General features: G+C 40.8%; 3 protein-coding genes across 3 annotated transcripts in view; 2 read left to right on the plus strand and 1 right to left on the minus strand.

Annotated features, from left to right (window-relative positions):
- The first annotated feature begins 462 nt into the window (after window positions 1–462).
- On the plus strand, window positions 463–1,431 carry LOC133018894 (olfactory receptor 52D1-like). Its single transcript, XM_061085216.1, has one exon. The coding sequence runs from the start codon at window positions 463–465 to the stop codon at window positions 1,429–1,431; it is 969 nt and encodes a 322-aa protein (XP_060941199.1).
- Window positions 1,432–8,450: 7,019 nt separating this feature from the next.
- On the plus strand, window positions 8,451–9,392 carry LOC133018985 (olfactory receptor 52D1-like). Its single transcript, XM_061085326.1, has one exon. It carries the CDS (start codon window positions 8,451–8,453, stop codon window positions 9,390–9,392), a length of 942 nt encoding a protein of 313 aa, XP_060941309.1.
- Window positions 9,393–15,892: 6,500 nt separating this feature from the next.
- The window catches only part of LOC133019583 (connector enhancer of kinase suppressor of ras 2-like), a 29,997-nt gene continuing 19,206 nt past the window's right edge, over window positions 15,893–26,683 (minus strand). The window contains exons 10-22 of the mRNA XM_061086114.1: window positions 26,416–26,549; window positions 24,836–25,089; window positions 24,556–24,645; window positions 23,577–23,767; window positions 23,415–23,463; window positions 22,412–22,590; window positions 22,233–22,306; window positions 21,069–21,140; window positions 20,779–20,846; window positions 19,387–19,487; window positions 18,806–19,292; window positions 16,029–16,228; window positions 15,893–15,940 (exon numbers count right to left, since the gene is read on the minus strand). Of these exons, the coding sequence (XP_060942097.1) occupies window positions 15,893–15,940; window positions 16,029–16,228; window positions 18,806–19,292; window positions 19,387–19,487; window positions 20,779–20,846; window positions 21,069–21,140; window positions 22,233–22,306; window positions 22,412–22,590; window positions 23,415–23,463; window positions 23,577–23,767; window positions 24,556–24,645; window positions 24,836–25,089; window positions 26,416–26,549 (1,947 nt within the window). The remainder of the gene's footprint in view (window positions 15,941–16,028; window positions 16,229–18,805; window positions 19,293–19,386; window positions 19,488–20,778; window positions 20,847–21,068; window positions 21,141–22,232; window positions 22,307–22,411; window positions 22,591–23,414; window positions 23,464–23,576; window positions 23,768–24,555; window positions 24,646–24,835; window positions 25,090–26,415; window positions 26,550–26,683) is intronic.

Below are 26,683 nucleotides of genomic sequence, written 5' to 3' on the forward strand. Positions count from 1 at the left end.
TAAATGGTGTTGTCTTTTCCTCACCAAACACTAATGATTGTCATTGTGAAGGAGTTAAGGGGAGTTAACTTTGGTATCCATAGTAATAATAAACAGATTCATGAAAAACACACTTTGGCCGGTGACATCAGCGCAGCAGCAATGTTAAAAGGCCGCCCACCCCGGAGCGACAGACTTCAGCTGCATGGAGAGGAAGAAAATCGCACAGGCCACTGAAGCCTCCACCATAGTTCCTGAGTGTGAGTGTCTGTTGTCTGTGTCAGTAGCTTTGACAGATATCTCTGTATTGAATTTGATTTGACGCTGGGTAATATTTTCCTGCAACACAAATGTTTTATATACCCATAACCTTTGGCATAAGTTCTTGGTCACTCACTAATGATATATTTTAGCAATGAATTAACCCATAACTCGTAAAACTCTTCCTTGCAATATTTTCTTTCCAGAGAAATCAACTGAAAGATGGACAACGAAACGATACTAACAATCACAATGAGTGTATACGCTGTCATGGAGAACTATAAGTATTGGTTGTTTATTCTATTCCTCCTGCTTTATCTGACTATTATCTTTTTGAACGTACTGCTCATTACTGTCGTACACCAAAACAAAAAGTTGCATCAGCCTATGAATGTGTTCTCGTGTGTATTATCCATCAATGAAATATACGGCAGTACTGCATTGTTACCCACAATAATGGCTGTGCTCTTATCTGAGAGACATGAAATAACCGTAAAGTGGTGCATTGCTCAAATCTATTTCCTGCACACATATGCAAGTGCTGAGTTTTGCATTTTAGCAGCTATGGGATACGACAGGTATGTTGCCATCTGTAACCCACTGCAATACCACAGCATCATATCTAATTCAAAGACAGGCAAGCTTGCTTTACTAGCAGCCATGTACCCAGCTATTGTGTTCGGAGGTTTCTACTCAATGACCATCCGGCTGAGATTCTGTGGGAAAGTGCTGCCAAAAATGTACTGTGTGAACATGGAACTGGTCAAAAACTCCTGTTCACCTGCACCGTACATAAGCATTGTGGGACTTGTACTTATTCTATTACTGGTTCTGCCTCAGATCCTGTTGATACTTTTCTCCTATGCACAAATTTCAAGAGTGTGTCGGAAGTTGCCGAGAGAATCTCAACGCAACGCTCTCAAAACCTGCGTCCCACATTTACTGTCATTGACAAACTTCACCATCGCTTCCTTATTTGAAATTATCCAAAGCAGATTTAACATGACTCATATAGCTATTGAGGCACGCATCTTCCTGTCTTTGTACTTTATCATCCTTCCGCCCATTACCAACCCCGTGCTGTATGGGCTCGGTACTCAAATGGTCAGAGTTAATCTACTGAAACTGTTTGTTAGATATAAGATGCTGCCGACACTGTTAGCAAAGGCAGTGGCTGTAGCTTCAGTATAGATTATCCTCCTCTTTCTTTCTTTGATAATTTAGGTTTGAATCTAATCTGTAATAAATATGAATAGTTTCAATAGAAATGCTCAGTGAGCATTTATATGTAAAGATAATAACTTCTGTAATATGTTCTATATTGTCATTTAAAGCTATGGTTTCAATGTGAAAGTGGAAAACAAAAATGCATATTTCATATAAGAAAATTATGGTATTGCTAAAGTTGATGATACTAATTTACTTGATGTTAACTCGGATGTATCAGTAAATTAATATAAAGGCATAAAATATCAAATTCACTGTTGATGATTGTGCATTTTAATCATCAGTCACTGTATGAAGACTTGTTTTGGTTATGTATATGTTGTTTGCAAGTTAAATACTGCTTGGATTTAAATTAAAACAGTTACCGGGTATTATGAACGCACGGTGGCAAAAGAAATGTTTTCAGGATGATCAAAATGTAACTGATAAAAGGTACTTTGTCAAAATGTGACAGCTGTAACAAGTGATCACAAACGCTCCTGACTTTTTTCTCCACCTTCTTTTAGATCCCGGTTTAACCTCCCTGCACTTTTCACTTTTATCAAGTTTAATATTGTGCAATCAAATTTTATATCAACAATAAAACTTGTGGGAAGCAAATGTATTTGTCCTATGTACGTGAAATAAATGACAATGTGACTATTCTAATTTGTGACTTTGTTTCATTAGCATCCAAACCATCCCATTCATTTAAATAGAAAAAATTGTTTGAACAGCCAGTTTTTCAATTCACATCTGATAAATGTTTAACCTATAAGATCACCTGTCACTTCCCAGTGAAATTACCTCTTGGTCTACCAAAAAACTGTCAATCCTTCAAAACACATTTATATATGTCTTTATAAATCAAACACGACTACAGTTGAATCATATCAATTCATTTTTACGGTTGCCCTGAGAGCTCAACGCACTGCAACTTAAAAAAACACATGCAAGCGGACAAAACACAGGCAAGGTAAGAAAACATTTTCATCAATTTGTCAACACAACACATTACGCACAACACAACACATTACAGAAACGCGCTGCAATTACAGGAAAACAGAAATGTTTCCAGAGGACTCATTAAAGTGATGTTGCTGCCACAGTTTGGAATTGTTAGGGCGGTGTCCGTCAGTGATATTGAAAAATAAGCTAAACAGTAAACGTTTTTGGTGTATTTTAATAAATAATAAACTGTATTACTGCAGATGTCTACTGTTAACCCTCTGAGACCCAATGGGCTGTATACCATCTCAAATATCATGTTGTCTTTAGAGCGTCATGACTCCTCTATGGTTTGAGCGATAGAGACGTGTCGTTTTTTCCTGTTAAACTGAATAAAAAGCGTAAACAAGCAAGCCCCTGTTTGTGAGTAATTTACAGCACTTAGCATTCACATTCTTACTTTTCTCCAGGCAATGTATTTTCTATATTGTGGAACCGAATTTGACAGTGTCCATCACTTTTAGGTGTCCCCTAGAAACACTTCCGTTGTCGTTTTCTGTAATTGCAGCGCGTCCACTTGCATGTGTTTTCTTAAGTTCCAGTGCGTTGAGCTCTCAGGGCCGAGCTCTCGGGGTGTTTCCATGCTTTGAATTACAAAGCATGGAAACACCCTCTATCAAACTCTGTAGTGTAGTGCATGAAGTTAAAAACAGAGTGTCTCACTGTTGGTACCACGTATATCTTAGTTTGTTATAATGAAACATCTGCGGTAACATCTGCAGCAGCTGCAGCTGAAGGGAAAGCTTGTGCACAATTCCTGACAAGCATCTGATGTTAATCACTTTATCAAATAATGAAAGAAGCAACAATGAAGTCACATAGGACATGTGCACTGAAAATAAGAAACACCTGCAGCATTGGTTGGGATTCAAAAGGGATGCGAATATTTATCTTAACAACTGAGTAGCTGATGAATGACTACAATCAAAGTACTTGAAGTAACAATTCGATTGGAATGGAATCAAAAAGATATTCCCTCTTAATTTAAAGTTGGACCCGGAAATGTAGAGTAAGTTAAAGTAAAGAAAACAAAAAGATGAAGGATAATGAGATTAATTTGAATATTAAGCTTGACTGATGAAATAAAAATGGAGGGGTCATTACACAGAGAGTGAAGTGGATGTCATCTCCCTGATTTAAAAGGAACGGTGTTGACCAGTGTCTCCTGCAGCACAGGATCATGCCAGGGCCAAGAGTTGAGGTGACACAATTAAACTTTGAACAAAGAACTCACTGCAAGTAATTTAGGTGATGCTGAAACAATTAAGTTAATACCTTGTTCTAGATTACCTGTCACCAGACGTCTGCATAGGTCTAAAATGGATTTTTTTTTTAAATCACAGACTGTATAGTATACAGTATTCTCTAGAGCAGGGGTGTCCAAACTTTTTGTCCGGAGGGCCACATACAGAAAAAAATACCAAGGACTGGGCCACTCACGCCACCACGCCCCCCTGCCCTGGAGTGGACTGTTGACAGTCGCGTCGCTCAGGGTGGGGGGGCGTGGCGGCGTGGCGTGGTGTCGTTCTGAGGGACAGCTAGCAAGTCAGCAAAGCAATTCACCGCCAGACCACTAGGTGGAGTAACGTTTTTTGTCGAAGACAACCTGAGAGACACCTTCTTTGTGTGTGGCAGTCTTTGTCGACTGTTTATTACTTTTTCTGAAGGACAAATTTGTCCCTGATCTTTCTATACAGCTTCGTACACTCGTCGACCTGCAAACTGACGTCAACCGAGATCTCCTTCCAGGAATTGCAGGTCATCTGTGTGTCCTTGTATTTGGTCAGTGATGGGTTATACAAGTGGTCATACTTTCAGATCTCTTCTGCCAAGTGCTCTTCTATTTGGTGCATATCCGTTCTTCTAAATATTCCTTGGTTTCTGCCGGTATTATGGGGCATGAAACCGGAAATATGACTCTAGAAAGGATGTAGTTAGCGAACTGTGGGTGAGGGGTAGAGTGGTTGTCCTCCAACCTGAAGGTCGGCGGTTCGATCCCCAGTCTGAACCATCTGCATGCCGAAGTGTCCTTGGGCAAGATGCTGAACCCTCAATAGCCCCCCATAGAATAACAAAGTGCTGCAAGTAGATGCACTGTATGAATGTATGTGTGAATGGATGAATGTGTAACTGTACTGTAAAGCGCTTTGAGTGGTCATCATCAGACTAGAAAAGCGCTATATAAATACAAATCCATTTACCAATCACAGCCTTGCGGGCTGCGTGAGACTTGCGTAGCTTTGTCGTATAGTTACAAAGATTGGTGAACGCACGCAAGCAGGAAAGAAGGGGCACGCAAGCACGCAAGAGCCCCTTGCGTGCCCCTTCTTGCATGTCTCTGAAAACGCAGAAGCATGCAGCGGCCTCTCCCCTGTCGACGAAGCCTGGCCCCATAAAGCAAAACAAAGTGCTTTAAGTGAGTGCCATTTGAGCGCTACTAAATTTTGAGTTTCAAAAAAAAAAAAAAAAAAAATTTTTTTAATACATTATATTTTTAGACATTGATGCGGGCCAATTAAAAATGGGTGGCGGGCCGCAGTTGGCCCGCGGGCCGTAGTTTGGACACCCCTGCTCTAGAGGATATGGTTTGAGAGAGCACCAATGTCTGCTTTTTAAATTGATCTGGCCATTTGTATTACAGTTTTTGGTTTATTTGCAATTTTGTATTTTGGGGTGGGAGTTTGGCTAGTTAATTAGCAACTCATAATTAGTTATTAATAGTTCATAATCTTTCACATGAACAAAAGCGTATGCAGGCATTTATGAAAAGCAGAAAATTACAGCAAATAACTGGTGTAATGGTTATCATACAACCCTAAGATGAATACAACCAGTAGTAACTTTGCTAATATCACTAAAAATAGTAAACCTAAGCCCCTGTGTGCAAATATGTGTAGATCTTTACATTGTGACAAAGCTTACATTACCATGGCCATGACAAATCAAAACACAACAACAAATCACAAATGGCACAAATAAAGGTAGTTTGAGGATGCAAGTGGAAAAGCCAAAGTGACAAGTGTTTTCCGGTTATTGCTCATTTGTCATAGAAATTGCACATGACGGATGTCAATAAGTTAATTTGGTTTTGTTATGTGAAGTACATAATCTAAAGTGAACTCCACACATCAATTGCGTTCTGTTAAGATGACTACATAGTTTAAAGCTTTGTTCAGTACTGTCGCAACGTCTTCCGATGTGTGTTCATTTAGCGAGGGAGACCAGGAGACAGCTAAACGGAAAAATATGCTCATTAGCGGTCAGTGTCTTACATCCCATTGGAAGCAATTAAGATGTGTTCATAATGACAGTGAGACCAGAGTTGACCTGGGCACAATACCTGGAGAATAAATGACCATGTAAACATGTGTATATACATATACACTTGTGTTAACATACATATATGGGTAACATGAATATTGTTTGCAAATAAGATTGATTACAAAAATAAGTGAAGCAATTCCAATTGGGTCCTCGCATGTCAGTGCTCGGGCCCTAAAAAAGAACGGGGTCAATAAAATAGAATCGATCTTATACTTAAACAGGAGTTATGTGATATGCCAGTTTCAGAGATAACATGAGAGGGATAACCCTCCAGTTTAAAGACACACACTAAACATGATTTCATGTATGAATCTTTTCGTAGCGGCTCAGCCGTGTATGGTTCGGAAAAACAGAACCAGTCATCCCTGTCATGTCTCATATCCCAATTTGCCTCATATGGCTTAACAAGGTGAGACATCCTCTGCCTTTAAGGATCCTTCTCCTCCACATATGCGTGCAACAGAGCACATTAATTAAAAAAACTATATTTACAACATTCAAGAGAAATTCTACGTAAATATAGGTGTATCAATGTATTTATACAGAAGACAATGTCTGACAGTAATAAGAATAGGAACGTTATGTTGGCTTAAAACTTAAGAGCCTAATTTTGGCACAAGCATTTTTGTTGTTTGTATTCACATCATACAATTTGAATCGAATTTTCTATATATTTTTTTTTATTGTGTTGTTATATTTTTTTAAATATTTTTGTTTATTGGAAGTAGTTTCACGAGATACAACAATATAACAGGGAATACTTCCATCTTACATTTTTTCCCATCTTTTTATCCCTCCCACATTCCCATCCCCAGCACCCATAACAAACCTATAAACACGAAAAAACAACCAAATATAAAAATAAATAAATAAAATAAAATAAATAATTAAAGGGGAAGGGTGAATTGTTATTAAAAATAAAATAAATGGGGGGGAGGGGGAGGCTCAGTCATCACCATAACGCAGAGATGTCAAAGACTCAATATGACTTAAGAGAGGTCTCCAAGTCTTTTCAAATGAATTTAAGGAACCATTCAGGGAAAATCTAAGCTTTTCAAGACTCATGAACAGTAAAACTTCTTCAACCCACCTACTGTGAGATGGGGGTTGAGGGTGTTTCCATTTAAAGAGTATAAGGCGTCTGGCCAACACGGTGGTAAAGGCAAGGACATTCTGTATAACTCTAGAGGCAAAAGGCTGTAGGGGGGCCCCAAACAAAGCCAAGAGAGGTTGAGGAGAGATGGTAGTGTTATATGCTGTGCTAAGAGTTTTAAAGATTTCAGACCAGAATGTGGCAAGCCCGGGACAGGACCAGAACATATGAGAATGATCTGCTGGGGATTGTTTGCACCTGTTACAGGAGTCAGTTACATTGGGATAAATTCGAGATAGCCTCAAGTTAGTGTAGTGAACTTTGTGCACTACTTTACATTGTAGGAGGCCATGCCTCGCACAGATTGAAGAGGAATGAACCAACCGTAGTACTTGTTCCCAATAATCATCAGGTAGTGTGACTCCAAGCTCTTGCTCCCAAGAATACTTGGGGCCTGATGCTGGGCTATCGAGAGAAGAGTTGATAAGGCTGTAAATGCTAGAAATTAGCTGCTTTTGTCCGGGATCAAGAGCCAGTATTGAATCAATCAATGTTTCTGGGGGACGACTGGGGAATTTGGGGTTCTGATTCTGAACAAAATGCCTTGTCTGAAAAAAACGAAATAGATGGGAATTAGGCAGGTCAAATTTTCTTGAGAGCTCTAAAAACGACATAAAAGTCCCTTGGTTGTAAAGGTCCTTAAATTTTGTTATCCCTTTGTTGAACCACGTCCGAAAGGTCAAGTCAGTGCAAGAAGGCGGAAATAGGTGATTGTTAGTAATTGGAGAGAGGTCTGAGCCCCTATGAAGGCCTAGGTTCTTCCTCATTTGAATCCAGATTCTAACAGAGTTAGTTACCACTGGATTGGAGGTAAAGTTGGGGGCAGTTAGAGGGAGCTGGGAGCAAACCAGGGAATGAAGAGAGAGCTTGGAAGATGCAAGTTCCATATCCACCCACACGGGGCACTGGTTGTGTTGTTATATTTTACCCTTTGTTGCATTTCACTTTGTATTTCCTGTCATTGTACTGCACTTTGATCAACTGTAAACTTGACTTGACATGCCCTAAGTAAATAGTAAAAATAAATTGTGTGTCCTTTTATTTTATTAGCAATATTGATATCAATAAAACGTAACACCTTCAGGCAGCTTACTGGACCATTATGACTTCAGCGTTGATCAGATAAACAGAACTGCGGCCATTTTACAACTTAGGTCAAACACTGAGGCTTGAGAATATTTTATATTTATTCTATATATTCTATTCTATAATGCAGTGGAGGGCCAGAGTTGGAACTAACTTTAACATACTAATTATCTTTTCAAATATATTACTTTTATCTTAAATTAAGTTTCAGTTATTTGCTTGGCAGTGAAGAAAAAGATTCATGCATGCAACACCCTCACTAATTACAATAGTGAATAGCAATGATTTGACGTATGATCACCTGACTTAATTCCATGGGGGAAGAAAAGTACAGGAATAAAGGCTGCATGCAACAGTTAAACACAGGTGGGTGGGGGCTCAGTGTACAAAGTGCAGCCCCGTGCAGCATATTCTGTATTCTGAGTTGGTAAGAATGAGCAATTTCTCTGAAGTGACGTCTTTCCTTCTGTCTGATTACTACGGCATGAAGGACCTGAAGCCGCTGTACTTCTGCATGTTCCTGATTTTATACATAACTATTATTGTTGAAAATGTTGCATTGATTTGGGTTGTCTATCGTGAGAAGCACCTGCATGAGCCGATGTATTTGCTGCTGTGTAACTTGGCTGTGAATGGTTTGTATGGAGGCAGCGCTCTGCTGCCGACGCTGCTGAGCGTCCTGCTCTCCCACACCTATGAGATATCTCTGTCGCTGTGTCAGACACAGATCTACGCCATTCACACGTTTGCCGCCATTGAATTCACAATTCTCGCTGTGATGAGTTACGACAGATACGTAGCCATTTGTCACCCTTTGCCATATCATGCAATCATGTCACAGAAACTTGTGAAACTCATAATTTTCATGTGGCTGTTCCCCTTGCTGGTGTTTTTAATTGTTTTCATTTTCACTCTTCAGCTGAGGTTTTGTAATAGATCCATCGAGAAGGTGTACTGTGCTAACTTCCTTCTGGTGAAACTTGCTTGCACGGATACTACTGTTGTTAACATAATTGGCCTCTTATCTGTAGGTGTCTATACATTACCACAGCTTATCATGATCTTTTATTCATATGCGCACATCCTAAGGATATGTGCGCTGTCATTCGGCAAATCCGGGTTCAAAGCCTTAAAGACTTGCACACCGCACCTACTAGCAATCACTAACTTCTCCATCGGGTGTTTTTTTGAAATAGCACAAAGTCGATTCAACATTAGGAACATGCCTTACGGAGTAAAGTTGTTTTTATCTTTGTACTTTTTGATATTCCCACCCATCCTTAATCCAGCGATCTATGGTTTGGGTATCCGAAGCATAAGAGTGCAACTGTTTAAGCTTTTCAGCAGAAAAAGTAAGCAAGTGCGAATGATGTAAAGCCAAGAGGGCTGTTGTTATTGTGCGGTGAAAGAGTGTCCTGCTCGGGGCCAGTAAGACTGGGGCCTCTGGTGAACAAACATGGCATGTGTAATCTCCTGCTGTTTAATCTCATTTGAGGAGCAGATCTGCCGATGCACAGAAAAACATGTGGCCTGTTCTTAATGCATGTCATGCCTCGTGGAATTACTGAAGCATCAGCAGGCTGCAGCTCAGACTTTGTGCGATGGACAGTAATGTTCTGAGTTTCTGTCAGAATGTCTTATCTTCCAGGAACCATGGGTTATAAAGCAGGAGAGCTATAAACACATACTGTCTCACCTGTTTTGATGTAAATGTTAAAACACATCTTTGTCTGTCATTGTCCTGTCTGCACTTCAAACTGTAAAATAGCACTGTTTGTTTACTTGTCTTGGTTGATGCAGTGTTTCAGTTATGAATAAGAGCTGCGATGGAAATCTAAAGTGTCTTGCTTTTTTAGAGTTGGGATCATGAAGATGAAAGAGGGATGGAGGGAGAAAAAGGTTGTGAAATAATTGAAATTATGTTGAGTTTTCTTTTTTTTCGTGCAATGCAGGCCGAACAAAAACTAACAATGTGCGGTGATAAATAATGAAGTTCTTCCAGTTGATAAATGTCATCTTTGCTCCTCAGTGATTATTGCTCAAATAGAAATGTCAGCTGTAAAAGAGAGAGAGTGAGGAACAGGGTTGTTAGAGCATGAAACACCACTTCACTCATTCAAATAAAGAGTTTAAGTACAACACTATTATTTCCAGTCTCACAGATCAACCGACAACATTATTTGGGATTTTCTGTATTTTCTGTGTATGTAAATGATTAAATATTATAATTAATAAATTCAATAAATCATTCAAAACAATGTTGTATTGACAAATTCATATTCACAAATAAAAATTTGTCTCATAGGGCTTTAACAAGGTGCAACATCCTTTTCCCCTAAACCTCGACAAGACAAACAAAAAGTATTCACAGGGGAAAGAATGTAGAAATCTCAGAGAGAGCTACATGTGAGGGATCCCTCTCCCCAGACGGACAGAAGTGCAAAAGATGCCACGTGTAACTTAGAACATCAACATCATAACAGTAACTACAACATTGACTAGAGGAAACAAATTAAAGTACAGACATAAATGATTTGCCCATGTGTGCGTGTTGTACCTTAAATATTTGTGCTGCCAGTGTTTGACAGGCACTCACATGGCAAACCTCATGAAACCTAATGTCTGTTTCTCTGAGCAGGCACATTTCTTGCATAATGGACACTCAGACTCCTCTTTTGTGCACTCCCCTACCACAGCTGCAGTCTCCTGTCTGATAGTTGGCTTCTCCACATGTAGAAACCTCTGGTAGTTTTGGAATAAAGGGTATGGCAGAAAGGACATTCAAGTTAGTGACAATAATGTGTTAGAGAATCTTGGTTGCAACTGCCAAATACAAATGAATGGTACAGCTTTACAAAAGACCAAGGTTCATAGCGAGTCTCTGAAAATCTGAGACTGCAGTAAAATATTCAAGCAACACAGGTGCTTTAAAATATTTAGAGATGTTCATCCAAAGTATTCACTGTCAAATTAAAGGTAAATGGTAATGGCAATTTTTTTATAAACCTAAATTACAGTAAATGTTTACTGAATTAAATGGAGCGATGCTTGCAAGCTAGTTCAGGCAGCCAACTCAGGCTGTGCTGCTCCAATCATGTGACTCACATCATGTGACACACCTCACTCTCCACAATCATCTATAATAACCACCCACCCTATTAGGCGGCCTATTTAAGCAGAGAAAATGTCCCATCACTCTCTTTGCTTACCCCGCTGCTGCCTCAGTATTGCTGCACTTTGCTTCAGCCCCTCCACCACCCCAGCATGCACCTGTAGCCTCTAAGGGGGGGTTATAAGTATTTGCTCATCACTCCCATCATATCTATGTAATCGGATCTGCGGAGTGACTAAGTCGGAGCCTAGATGTCAAAAACTAACATGTTTTACTGTTGCAATAAACATTTGTCAATGTGAGTTGTGTGACTGAAATATATTTTAACAATTTGTCGCTTTTTTAACTTCTTTATCAACCTGACAACACCCTTCCTTTGTATAACACCAGACACTGACACAAATGTATATCAATTATTAAGGCTACATCGTCAAACACTAAGGCTTGTGTGTACGTTAATGTTATAATTCTTAATACTTCAATACTGCGCTAATGTCAGATGTATAGCTAGCACTAAGATAGCATTAAGTCCCCAGAAGTCAACCAGTTAAACCACATTAAATCCTTGCTCCAGCTATGAAGGGACAGAGCAGGAATGTTGTCCCACTAAACAAACAATATAAGAGGATGTTGACCTGAGGGTGACATATCTGAATAACTTGACATGTTTGTGAAATTGAATTTAAACGACAAATGCAGCATCAGAACTATATGTTCTGTCATCATGAAAAAAGCTTTTTTTACCTGCCTGCGTTGTTAATGGAAATGGGAATAAAGTCCTAACATCCTCACACACATACACATTTTCTCATCTATACATGAATACACAAGAGATAATTGGCCTGATAAAGTCTGTCAGAAGATCCATGGATCGCATTGAAGTTTCTTTGCATACTTGCACATGTTCTTACCATAAACTTTCTTTCAGATTTAGACTCACACCTTGAAGCTTGCAGATGTGAATTGGTGCTACCATTGCACCAAAGAGCCTCAAGACAGGAACCCTGAATTACCCATCCCCATTCCACAGCAGGAGGATCACTCCTCCCATTAGCATTGGCATAGAGCCGAGTACAAATGTGAGATCAGCGGCCATCACTTGAGTTGACGACACATGTCATAAATGCAATGTTTTACCATCAATCTCGAGCCCTAACCACCTCAACAGCAGATGGAGACCCAGCAGGAAGACATAGCGCATGCCCTGAGTCTCCTGTTTCACCACAGAGCGCACACAGCAGGAGTAAGAGGGACCATAGCTGTAGGTGAGACCCAGAGACTGGACCTCCTGTGGATACAGCTCTGGATAAAGTCATAATAGCCTCCATGATTAATTAAAGACAAATGTATACCATTACTGCTGTGTAAGACTATAAGTTTGTATTTAATTTGGATACCAAATGGTCTTGCAACCCTCTAATGGGGGTTTTATAATAATAAAAAGAATCAAGAAAGTACAATGTTTACAAGAAAGCCAAACTACAAAGTGCTATAAGTAAGTTCCATTTATGTGCTACTAAATTGTTAGTTTAAACTTTTATTCAAGGTATAGTCGGAAGAGGTGTAGACCTTCTGCCGTCCTGATGTCATTGGGAAGCTCATTCAACCATTTAGGAGCCAGGACAGCTAACAGTCGTGATTTTGTTGAGTGGTTAGCTTGCAGTTAGGGGGCAACATGCCGATTGCGGAAGCAGAGCGGAGTGAACGGACTGGGGTGCAACGTTTGACCATGCCCTGGCTCTAGACTGGACCCAATCCGTTCGCACCACGGTATGCAAGTACTAATGTTTTGAAACGGATGCGGTCAGCCACTGGTAACCAGTGAAGGGAGCAGAGTGTGAGTGAATTTAGGTAGGTTAAAGACATAGAGGTTAAAGACCAGTCGAGCTGCTGCATTCTGGATGAGCTGCAGAGGTCGGATGGCACAAGCAGGCAGACCTGCCAGGAGGGAATCAGATCACTGAAACTGTTGAACAAATTCTTATAAGTCTACCGCCTATGGCTGAGTATCTGACCAACTCATGTGGCACAAATCATTCTCCGATTAATGATGCATACAAGTAAGCTTTTGTTTCGCTGCTAAGACAAATCTCAGGCCACTTTTTTAGTTCAGTTAGATTAACGATTTAACGTTTCAACACGTCCATCAAGGATGAAGGTCGAGTATTGTTTTATACATTATATGACAGTTTAGTGTGGAGCGGATATTCTGGTACTTTAGAGCCAGTGAACAAGTTGATACTGCTTTCAAATTCATGTTCTCCCTACGGCACTGAGAAACTATACGTTCATGAGAAAACTCTGAGAGAACAGGAACATTAAACTAAAAAGTCTTAAAGATATAGTCTGCATATATTATGGGAGACTGTATGGTGTATGCACACACTTAAATACACTGGGTCTTACTTGCCATCAGCACTAGAGTGTGTGCAGATACTTAGACTAACGGCATGAGAATAAGTGTGCTTAAGGTATTTAAACCTTTAGCACACTTGCTATTATCTTTAATGCTATAGTTCTGTTCTCTAATGTCACTACATTAAAACAGTGAATGTGTTTTATAATCAAGGAATTCGACAGTAGATGACTTTGAAGCAGCACATTATCATTATGTGTGTCTGTAGTGTATCATGGCTGTGCTTATGCTGCTTGATGCAGAGGCCTGTAAAGAGGCTTTAGAGCCCTCTTGTGGTGAAAATATATCAAATGGGCCCAATGAGTTTTGTACTATGTTGGTCTTTGTCTATTTGAGATTGTGCACTGAGATAAAGAACCAAGCTAAAGTAATAAACTGAGGAAAAATAAAGACATGGGAAACTGACAAAATAAGGATGAAAAGAATACTTGTATACAACTATTTTTTCTTGTGAATGAAACAAATCTAAATCCAAAATTCCCTTTGGGATCAGTAAAGTATCTATCAATCTACCTTTCTATCAATCTATCTATCCATTTATCTATCCATTTATCCATCTCTCTATCTTTAATAAGCCCCTGAAGTCAAAATATTCTCTGTAACCACAATCCCCTTCTGTCAATCAGGAAGTAACTGAACTATACTAAGCCTTTGTTAAAATAGAAAAATAAAAAAATAGCAAGATGTCACCTGCCGGATTTGTTGTTTTAGTCTTAAAGTCTGTTATGCATTGATGTATGACTAGATTAGGTGACTAACGTGCATCTCTATGTGTTGATCATTATTTTGGGCCTGACTCAGTGCAGGAGTCCTTGTACTTGGCCTTTCTGGAGTGAAACGTATGCTGGAGGACTGCAGCAAGTTCCTCGTGGTTTCAGAACCACACCACCCATTTCACATTTAAAAAATAACAGCATTGGAAATAATTATTCCTACATCACCTTTCCAAGATTATTATGTGTTTTTGAGATTCACTTTTACACATCGTAGTGTGTTTCCTCTAGTTTTCAGTGTTGACCCCCCCTCTGTGTAATTATGTTAATTATTAGACTTACCATATCCTATAAGAAGGCCCGAGGCTTTGTACAAACCAGGAATGGGTGTTTGATGTTGGCATATTATTATCATCCTCTGAGGGCAGTATACCTCTGCTGCCTGGAGGGAGGAGAATGTAAAAATGAACGTGTAACAGTGTGTCTTATGTGTGCTTGTGTCATACTTTATTTAATAAAAAAAAAGAGAAACGTAGCTACAATGTGGCACACTTGAGAAATGTCAGTCAATTTCAAATGGCATGGTAATGTGTTTTAGTTATGCAAAGCATGCTTGTACATTAAACACTCAATAAATACAGTTTTTCCTCTTTCAAAAAAAGAACCTCTCTGGGGTCAAATTGGAAAATAAGTCTCAATACACAATGCGGTAGAGGGGTGGACTCACTGAGAAATACAAAACCGTTTTACAAACAATCAGGTTGACGGCATGCATACAAAAATAGACGACTATTCTCATCATTCCTTTGTAATTTACAAGATTACTTCATTATTGCCTATTGTTTTATTTTGTGCCCTTGTTTGGAGGAAGAGCTTCCTTTCTACGTCATCCCTTGTCTTTCATGGAGAAGTACAATGTACATTCACAATCACTGAGGCACAGAACTTGTTTTACTATTTGTATACTGTAAGTACCCCAAGTCACTGTTGCTGTAGTAATGTAATATTAAATATATATATATATATATATATATATATATATATATATATAGTTATATATATATATATATATATATATATATATATATATATATATATATATATAGTTATATATATATATGTTTAACACCCTGTACACCCATGGAACAAACATACCCAATATTCATACACACATGCATAACAAAATTTTGTGTACATCCAAAATAGCTTGTTACCAAATCCTGTTATCGTCAAAGCCTTTCAGAGCAGCTGTACACGACTTCCCTGCATGTTGTTGTAGTGACTGGAGGTGGCCATGCATATGAGCGCTGATTTACAAAGCTCTCCGGCAAATCTTTGACGAGGACACAAAGTGCATAAATGCCAGTCAGAAACCCTGAATCCACAAGTTCATTCTGTTGAGACATCTCTTTTTGCCTTTCTGTGACAGCCCTCATCTTCAAAACGGCGAGGTCAGGCGGAGCTCCTGCGCAGTAAGTGGGGTTCAGGGAGCAGTACAAGGAGAACAGATGGACAGGTCAAGCAGGGAAAACGATTTTTGGCGCCTTTTTATCTCCAGCGAAGGAATGCTGGCTGTGGAGGCACAGGCAGAGGCGATACGGTCAAGGTTTTATCAACATAATGATCCTGACAGGTTACCCTAAAAAACCCAAGGACCGGTTTGTGTCTTGAAGAGGGATATTCTGGAAAAAAAATGGAGGTACTGTTTAGGCAAATACAACACTTATGTATTTATAAAAAAATATAAACGCTCTTAACATGTTGTTATACCTTCAGTGAGCTGTTGAGGATGCGGAGGCGATGAAGCTTGTCATTTAGCAGGGGGTCATTAACTCGGCGGACAAATGAGCGCTTGTACTCCAGGCGGCTGGCTGATCTGTGATCAGCCGAGGTGGACAGACTTGTCTGCTCCAGAGCCCGATACAAGTCCCCCAGAGAGTCTGCCTGCATCCTGCAGTCCCGTCCACGGCCTGTCGCGAAAGCAGAGCAATGATTAACAACAAGGATTTCTCAATTAACTGAAGTGAGGGATGAGTTTTCGTACCTATTCTTTTTTTACAAAAAAGTATCAACACACCAAGAGTTCTTCGACTTTAAATCAAATAAAAACACTAGAAATATCCACAAAATATTTGTAGCAGTGGATCTCTTAAGACTCCATCATATGAAAGTGCAAGCAGCGTCTCCCTGCCCACAGGCTGCCCACCTGCTTGCCAGGAAATGGCAGAGAGCTGAAACTAATAAGGGGCTGTTGAAGGGACTTATTAATAAATATTGCACATATTTATACATCACACACACATCACCATCAAGGGCACTGTACTATCACAAGAAACAAGTGTAGTATATGCATATAAAAGCCAAACTAAAATGTGTTCAGCATTTTAATTTTACAATTTTGTATTATTTAGTTATTATTATTCCAGATCAGTCTTTTTCTGTAATTATTTCCTGAACTAATAATTTTCTGTTGGATTGTGAATCTTAAAAAATAGTGTTTTTAGTCAAATATAAACATATTTACTTTATTAAAATTGTATTTATTAAAAGCAGGTACACATATTATTAAAGATGTGTTGTTTTTCATGTTTTCTTAATTGGAATAATTGTTATTAAATACAATTCTGTTGATTGACTTAAAATTATAAATTTAAAATTTAAAAATCTACATAATCCTTAATGATGCCTAATACAGTACCCAGCTGCAAATAAAACTAAAACGATCTTACAATGAAAATCAGTTTTTATAATTTGGATGAACTAACTATTACTTTATTTCCAATATATACTAAATTGTATGTTGATATGCACTGATATGACTCCTCTCTTGTTACATATACAGAAGGTCATCATAGACTTTAAGGACCTTTCAATTTTTAAATGCATCATTAATTCTGTCAAATGTAATTTTCCATAACACGGGAGCCATTATCCTACCAGCGCCCTCATGTCTCCTGTTGGGATACACTGCCCTCTGTTGGGTTGATACTCACACTACACTAGAGCTGAATCGGTTGTCACTCTATTTTGTGTTTTAGAAAGAGGGTTGCAGGTTCTGAAGTGCTCTGACACGTCCTGGCTGTGCCTTGAAATGTATCATGCTGTATTTGCTTGTTTTGTGTTTGCCTCCCTTCTTCGCAGGCAACGGTGGAGAGAGCGAAGTGTAAGATAAATGAGGACAAGAAGAGAGGGGCCTAGGGCGTGCTTCTTTATCCTGTTCAGAATCCAACATTAACACTGGCTGAAAGGATTCCTCCTCGCTTCACCATCCAAACCGTGCCAAGAGGCACAATGACATCTCGATCGGGCAAGAGAGGAGAAAGGAGAGAGAAAGACAGAGAGTGTGTGTGTGTGTGTGAGAGAGAGAGAGAGAGAGAGAGAGAGAGAGAGAGAGAGAGAGAGAGAGGGAGAGAGAGAGAGAGAACTGCCAAGATAAATCAGTATAAAATAAGACACTAAATTTCATCTCACGTAGACAAGTGCCCTGGAGCAAATGGGCTGGCTGCAAATCCAATTACAATAACGCAACGACAGCCAGTATTCAACCTCTGACATTTGCCGGCTCTGACTCTCCTGTTAGCGGCTTTAATCGAATTACTGACAAAGTGACGATAAATAAGTTTCCTTGCTCAAAACCATGCAGATGGGAAGACTGATCCGATACTTAACTAATAACAATTTGCAGGAAAGGATGAACCCAGTGACACCTCGGGTTTCCTCTAGTGGCAGAGCCTCCGAACTCTGACAGATGAGGTAAGTGTCCCCTTATAGCTGTTTCAGACAAGCCCATTTTAACGGCTTTATACTGGATTTCATTTAACACTGGTGCTTTTATATAGGTGTATACTGTTAGATAACTTTCTCATACAAGACCCAGTGATCCTGTGATTGTAACAACTCATTACTTCTTGAGTATTTGGATTTCTCTGCTCTTGTTAGGTATATTTTAGTCCTAGCTATAGAAAAAATAATTGAACAGAAAATTATACAGCAACAATGTGTATGTCAGCTAGAAAGGCTGTAGATACAAATAAAAAAATGAATAATTTTAAGAAATATGAAATAATTCATCCACATTAAATTGTACACACTCAGAAAAAATAATCCAACTTAATTTGCATCTGTACCTAGATTTAATGGTTTCTGCCCTGGCCCAGGCTTGGTTGAAATTCACTGAGTAGTTTTAGCCTTAGTCTGCTAACAAATAAACCAACAAAGAACTGCAGCAGCACCTCTGAGAAATATGAACAAATGATAAATCTGTCAAAGTTCTGAACCTTTAAAAGAAAAAAGCTCCATTATTGTGTGTTGATGAACTGTAGAGTTGAAACTATAAATACCAGTTACAGTCTCAAAGTGAGCGCATTTCTTTGATTGTATAATTCACTGGAGCCAACCCCAGCGGACATTGGGCCAGAGGCAGAGTTCACCCTGGACAGGTCGCCAGCCAATCAGAGGGCTCACATACAGAGACAAACGAGTTAGTCAGAAACATCTAGTACGATTACATTTTAATGGTCTATGCTTGCGGTACATGTGATGCTGACCTGTGTCCCTGACCCGGTCCCGCTGGTAGTGCTGGGACTCTCTGGGATCCGACGCAGCTGCAGTGGCGGCCAGGATGGCGTGGAGCCCGCTGTCCCTCGGTAGCGTGAAACTTCGAGGTTTTCCACCCACCTCCGAATCGATGCTGGACCTGAGGGGCAGAGGCAGGGCTCTGTATTGTTCCTGCAGCAGGCTGCGTGGGGCCGGCAGGGTGGACTGCCTGCGGTACTCGACCGCCAGGTGTTCCCTGTCATCAGACAGCAGGGACTCCTCCACGGGGAACGTCTGGAGGTAGTGCATCCTGGTGCTGCTCTCCATCTGGTCATGCCACGAGTTGCGATGGCCGCTCGTCTTCTGCCCGGAGGAGACGCTGTTGTTGCTGATGCTGCCTTCGTGAGGCTCCGAGTGGAACTCTTCATGAGAAGAGCGGGAATGGAACGTGTCAGAGGAGGAGAGATGGCCTCGTTTCGGTTCCAGGTACGGACTCACCTGTGTGCAGACAGATTGTTAGTAAGAGAAAGCGATGTCTGCCACACAGGGCGATGTCCGGTGGGTGTATTCAACTGCAGGCTGACAGACTCACTGAGGATGCTCTGGGAAAGGTGTCATAAGGTGGTGGCGGACTGTCCTGTTTAGGCATCGAGGGCATTTCCATGTCCTCGTGATCACTCTCACTCCAGTAATCTGTCATACACAAACAGATCCTGTCATATTTCCGTAACAAACATTCAAAACCAAGCTTATTACATGCAATACGAAGGACTATGAGACCATTCAGATGATTATAGTTAGTACAAAAATCAAACTGCTGTGATGTGTCAGAATAATCATCTGCCTGCGCCCTTGGATGACTGTTCTGAAAAGGGTAGCTGCAGCGTTGGTGTGATGTAGGTGTGATCAGGAAGGTGAGGATGAATCTAAGATGTGAGAACTTCCGGCTAAGACATCTAGAGGTGTTAAGGATCTAATTTAACAACTTGCTTGTGCAGGAGGAAGCTTCAATGACAAACCTGCTCTCACACACGCCCACCTTTGCTGGGTTCCTATATAGGCTGCTTTTAAATAACTTTATAGGGTATGAGGGGGTATCATTTCCTGTCCGTTTGTAATAAGCGAAAGAACATGACTATATAGACAGGTTCAAAAAACGCCTTTTAGCACTAAAATTAGCATTTGTACAGCACATAGCAGAAGGGCTTGAATCAGATGTGAAGGGAAAGGGAAACAGGAGAGAGGAGTTGAACCCTCCTTCTGCGGATCTAGAAACGGCACATTTCTAGAAACCCAAGGACGCCTTCTGGTATATCATAAATAAACATATGAAACCAAGCATAAAAATCTGATTCGGAGATACGAACACCTATCTTTACAACACGTGTAACACAAGAATCGTAAAAAAGAAAGAAGTAAAACCAGGTTTAAAGCCTGGTTTTTACATGACGCCTCTAACTTTGTTAAGACGGAATAAAGAGGAGACAATGTTCACTTAAGCTGAAGTGGAATAAGTAGCTCTTCAAGTGCAAAGTGTGCAAAGCTACATGTGCAACAAATGCAGCTAAAGACATCCAGACCTCACATGATATTAAACATCCACAGTAATATGCTCATGTATACGTTTTTATAATCCTGCAGAAATGATTACATAGGGAGTCATGTTTTCTCGAGACATTATAAGCAGTGAAATGCACATATTGTGAGATTTATTTCAAACACATGAAGCCTGTAGCCCCGAGCTGCTTGTTTGCAGCATGGAGCCGAAGGAGCAGATACGTTGTGACAGCGAACGCACCAAGTGAGGGACGAGGCAAAATAAACATCCATGCATTCGTCGTGACTTATTTGGACGTGATTTTTTTTTAACCGTGGCTTGTCGCAGCTTTAAATAAGTGTAAACCAGCGACCTGTAACAGATGAAGAGTGTTTTTTTTCCTCTTCTTTTGCAACACTGGGAAACAGCGTCTGTGACTAATCTCACCTTGGTCCTGGTGAATTTTCTCCTGCTCGCAGTAGCCTGCCACCGCCATACTGAGACGGCTCAGCCACCTGTGTGGGAGAAGAACGGGCATGACGCACGGAAGCTGGACATGCAATGAAACGTCTTGTGCGTGTGCTTTTGTGTGTGTGTGTGTGTGTGAGTGTGTGTTGATCAATCACCTCACAGAACTGCCTGGTGTTAAGGAGAGTGGGCAGTCCAGTTAAATGTGGTTGCAGATGTGAGATTGTGGGAGTTTATAGAGCATGACTATCACAGCCTCATTAACTCACCGGGACATGTCGTCTACATTTTCCGCCGCGAAGTAGAAGGTTTTTATCTTCGGATGGCAAGCCTTGAAAGCGCTGAAAGGGAACCGAGGGTATATTTGAGCAAGTGTAAGAACAGATACAGAGACATATAGCGTTCATTAACATATGAATAGACACGACTGCCAAGACAAACTGGCACATGATTACACAAACTGCCATTCAGACTGACGCAAAACAGCAAGACTTTGCATCATTGCATAAGCAGCTCCTGTTTATTTTTGGCGTGTTTAAGACAAGTAAACAAACATTATTATGAAACACATGATTTTCAGAAACCCCTGAATTACTTGGCATTCCACCTAATAGTGAACTAAAGCATATACATGATAAATGGGATGTTTTTATACAACGCACACACGCATTCATGCACTTCTGCACCCAGTGCTTTTGTATCACACACCATTCATACACTGTCAGCCGTCAGGGGCCATTTGGGGTTCAGTATCTTGCCTAAGAACACTTTCTGAATGCAGACTGGAGGGGCCGGGGATCGAACCGCCGACCCTCCGCTTTACCGCCTGCCCCCCAAAAATGGTTAACAGCTGTTTTTTCAACAGATATGCGGTTGACAATATACTGAACTAGCTAGGATTTTTAAGAACTCTCTTTGGGATGACACTTTAACTTTATAAAATTGATTTAATAATTACAAATTATTCCTTAAAAACTGTAGGTGGTTATGTACCGTTTTCCCTGTGTTACTAAACACTCGTTATCATGAATATCAGTGCCCTTACACATCTCTGATTTTATTATCAAGAGCCACAAATACTTCAGGGGAAATCAGGAAAATGTAAAAAGAAAAAGAAAACTCATGGAAAGAGAGAAAAGTTAAAAATAATGGATTCCTGGACCTGCCACACCAACATTGTATGTGTTCATCCCTGACTCATTCCACATCCTTCCACCAGGTTTTGTGGTAATCAGTCCAGTTTTTGTGTTATCTTGCTAACTAACAAACATCTGGTTCTTCTTGTATCTTTATGTATCTTCATAAAGTCTCTGCCTTTGCCTTTGTGAATCATTACATGACTTTTGCATCTAGCTCTGTCTAAATTTGAGGCTAAATGGAAAACATCAATTGTAGGTTTGATGTTTGTTTTCCAGATGAACAAAAATACTCACAACTTCCTCCTGCACTCAGTGGCCCGGTCGATGTTAAACTCTGAGAGGCTGACGAAGCCTTCGGCCTTCTCATCCTGTGACAAGCAAAAGCAAAGTGAAATCAAATCGCCAAATAATGAAAACCAAAACGATTCTCTGATTTGTTCTTTAAAAGAAAATAATTTAAAGAATATATTCACCTCCTCATTCATGTACCAGTACAGGCATGTGTCTTTCAGGATGAACCAGTACTTCTTCCACTTCTGTGAAAAATATGTTTTAGCATCCTTCTTTTTCCACAGCCAGCCCTCGCAGTCGCCCTGACCCAAGTCCCTGCAGGAAATCCGTCGCTTGCTGATTGAAGACATGGGGCTTTCAACTGCAGGGGGACAGAACAGACGAGGGGGGGGGGGGGGGGGTCAGAAAACATGCCTCAATGCTTATTCTAAAATGTTTGGTGCGGTCATCCCTCCAAACCCATTATGTGGCATTTTTGGTTTCACTGACGAAACTCGTCGTCTTAAAGGCAGGGCCCATATTGTCATAGCTTTCACCTCTCTGCTTGCCAGACGTCTGATACTACTCTTATGGAAGGAGCAAACACCTCCCACATTCAGTAGATGGATTAGAGACATCATGTATTTCTTGAAACTGGAGAAAATCAGATATACTCTGAAAGGTTCCATACAGAGCTTTGAGAGAACCTGGACCCCCTTCTTGTCGTACTATGAGAGCATACAAAGCCCACTACAAGAGGAAGATTAGATGGCAACCCCCCCCCCTCCCCTCCTTTTATTTTTTATTTTCTTTTAAAATTTTATTTACCTATTTACTGACTTATTTTATTTATTTATTTTTTATTTATTTATTTTTTCTTTAATTTAATTTCCCTCTTTCTTTATTTTCTCTGCTTTGTCTTGCAGCAGTGATGTATGCAATTGTATTGTATTATATTGTAATAATTTAATATGCCTATATACATATATATATACATTCTATGTACTTCTGCTGCATGGGGTAGGCTGGCCTGGGGTGGGTGGGTAGTATTGTGGGTAGGGGTATATCCATCAGATTTGTGTTTATAATTGTATAATTGTACCCAAAGAAAACCAATAAAAAAATGTTAAACATGGAAAACACGCCTCGTGAAGCCCCTGCTCACGTTCGGATTCATGTCAAACACCTTGAAAGAAACGCTCCTACCTTTACTCTTCTTCTTTGACCTAGACAGCAGCGAGGATCGCTCGAACACCTGCAACGTAAAAACAAAACAGAATGATGACATGCAGACGGATTCTGTGCTCAGCTCGTGCTTCTGTGTTTCAGCTCCCAACAAAATATTCGACTTTTCACCGAGGGACTGACATGGTAGAGGGACGCAGAGTCCGAGCTGGACGTGGACAGGGACACTTCCATCTGGAGGGCGGGGATGAGCGTGTAATGGGTTGGGCTCGCTCGCCGCTCCGTCTTCCTCCTGTTCTGACTCAGGCTGTGTCCCAGCAGGAAGTCCTCGGCCTGCGTTTTATCTTCGCTCGCGAAACGCAGCAAGGAGTTTTCTGCCGGGACACAACAAAAGCAATCGCTCAGTTCTGCGCAAACTTTATAAAATATCAATTACACTTTGAAATCAATATCAGATGTTTTGTACAGTTCTGCTGCACACAAATGAACTGATGAGTCCATGTTAGTCCCGTCTGCCTGTGATCAGATAATGTGAACATTTCAAAAAGATTTCCTTCACAACATTAAAAGGTGTTAAAAATCTACAGAGGTAAGCTGTTGTCAGGCAGAAGGGCCTCAAAAGTTCTGAATACTGTCTCAGTAGATAAATATAGCTCCGTCACTTTATTGAAATGCAAAGGAGCAACATAACAGCAGCATCCCCAGAGGAAACAGACACATCACTCAGGCCCATCTTTGAGACTGAAATAAAGCAAATTCAGTCTCCTCCCACTCCATTTGCCACCTTGTACAACAAAACGCGAACATCTCAGGGAAAACTACACTCCTGCCGTTGCCAAAGCAACAGTGCACTTTTTATATCCAAAATAGCAAGAGCGAGAAGGAGAGAACCGGGGGAAGAGAGAGATGGAGGGAGTAAAGGAGCAGTGATAGATTACTAAGGTACGGAGGAGATGGAGGCAGGAGCAGATCTCCAGCATGTTATCGGCTTTGACAGGCCATGCTCATCCTTCTACATTTTGGCTCACGGATCTGAGAGGGTGAGGATATTATGAGATATCCGCCCCCTCACCTCAGCTAGCTCTGTCCCTCTCTGTCCTCCTTCTTTCTCTGCCTCCCTTTCTTTTCTTTTTTTCGCTCTCTCCCACGGCCTCCCACTCACCTCTCCGGCTCTCTCTCTTCAGCTTGGCCGGGTCTTCGCTGTCTCCCACCCAGTTGTATTCCACTGGCATTGAGATGGGCCTGAGCCTGCCTGGAGCACAGGGAACGTCAATATCACAAAGCTGCCCCCCCACACACACACACACGCACAAACATCGTCAAACAGCTGCAGACATCTTAAATACATCTCAAGAACATGCAGACGACAAATGTACAGGGCTTTGAGCTCTTGCCTCTCACGACTGAGTCCTCGGATGAAGGAGGCCAAGATGAGGTCTTACCATAGGTGGGAGTGCTCCCCCTGCGGACTGATGACACCTCTGGGTTCTGGTCATACTCATAACAGTACAGTATAGCATCCTCCTCCACCAGAGGAAACCGTCGGCGACACTCCTGGTCCAGGTAGGAGTTTGGTGAATCAGATCCTTCTGCGACGTGGTCGTCCGATTGAGGATCGTCTCCTGCCAGATCTCCCTTGTCGTCTCTGCCATAACGGGAAGTGGGAGTGTCATTTGAATGTCGCTGAAGACCTGTACTAATGAGTGAGAGAAAATGAGCAATGGCGATTTCAGAAAATACTGTAGGATGCAAACAGTTACTTTAAAGGATAGTGGCAGTATCTGCTATGGTAAACAAATCCCATGAAAACACCAAAACAAACATCTCTTAATTATTCGAGAGAGTCTGTGGCCCTCAGCCCTAATTCCCCATTTGTTCTTAGTGAAGATGTAAACATTTAAAAGACACCATGCATATATATCGTCATTGTCTTTTAACAAACATTTTTTAACAAACATTACTCCAACACTAGAAAACAGAGCACTCCCAAGGGACTAATACTTAATTGGTTCTTATTTTATTTTGAATCACTCCCCCATATGATTACACAGGGATGATGGGAGTGATGAGCAAATACTTATAACCTCCCCCCAGTTGGAGCCTACAGGTGGATGCTGGGGTGGTGGAGGGGCTGAAGCAGCTGGCAGCAGTACCACAGCCGCAGTGCGAGCAAAGGGAGCAATGGGAAATCTCTCTCTCCTTAAATAGACCACCTGATAAGTTGGATGTGTATTATAGATGGTTGTGGAGAGTGAGGTATGTCACATGATGTATGTCACATGATTGGGCTTCCCTGAACTTGCTCGCAGGCGCCGCTCCATTTAATGCAACTTTTTTGAAAGTACGCAGCAAAATCTGTAGTGTTGTTTTGTCAGTGTTAATATTTTTGAGTTGGTGGGTGTTGATTTTGGAGTTGTTTTAACACCACTAGCGTTAAAAAAGCTCTGCGAGCGTTGTCAATCAAGCGAGTTAAATGTTAACACCGGTGACTGAGTTAGATTCACTTCAGGTGGAGTTGATCATAAAATATGGGAGGAGCTTCACCACAAATCTCTGCACCCAATGAACCATAACAAAATCCCTCGGCTCTCTTTTTCAATACAGGTGTGAGACTGACCCTCAGTCTCATTTTAGTGTTAAAAATACACTTTAATGATGATGACAGTGAAAGGGAATAACACAATTTAGAGTTAAAGGTGCACTTATGTGGTGTCATAAAATAACACCAAGGGTGTCAAATATTTATCACTGTTAAAGAGTTAAAATATTAACACTTTTCAAAGTGTAATTTTAACTCAGAATCTGTGAGGATTATATAGACTCAGAAAAAGTGTTAAATTGAACACTCTGTGAGTTGAATTAACACTCCCGATTTTGCTGTGTAAGCACCACCACCTTTTGATTGTTGGAAAACATGAAACTTGTTTGTATATCAAATGACCCATTTGTTGGCACACATGCATGCGTGTCCTTGTGCTAGAGCATCATACCAACTAAGAGGGAAGAAAGTGTGCGAGTTCACCTAGGGGTGTACGGCTCGGCAGGAGGCGGGGGTATGAAGAGCTCCTGCAGGGCACAGCTACTCCTCCTGGATGGCGTGCTTAAAGTGCTGGTGGGCGTGGCGACGCTGCTGCTGGGACTCTGGGGGAAGATTGGCTGTGTGAGCGTGATCATGTGTGTGTGTGTGTGTGTGTGTGTGTGTGTGTGTGTGTGTGTGTGTGTGTGTGTGTGTGTGTGTGTGTGTGTGTGTATGTATGTATGTTTGCGTGTGGTAAAGAAAGGGGAGAGAG

Source organism: Limanda limanda, chromosome 14 (genome assembly GCF_963576545.1).
Source record: "Limanda limanda chromosome 14, fLimLim1.1, whole genome shotgun sequence".
In the NCBI taxonomy this organism is placed as follows: domain Eukaryota; kingdom Metazoa; phylum Chordata; class Actinopteri; order Pleuronectiformes; family Pleuronectidae; genus Limanda; species Limanda limanda.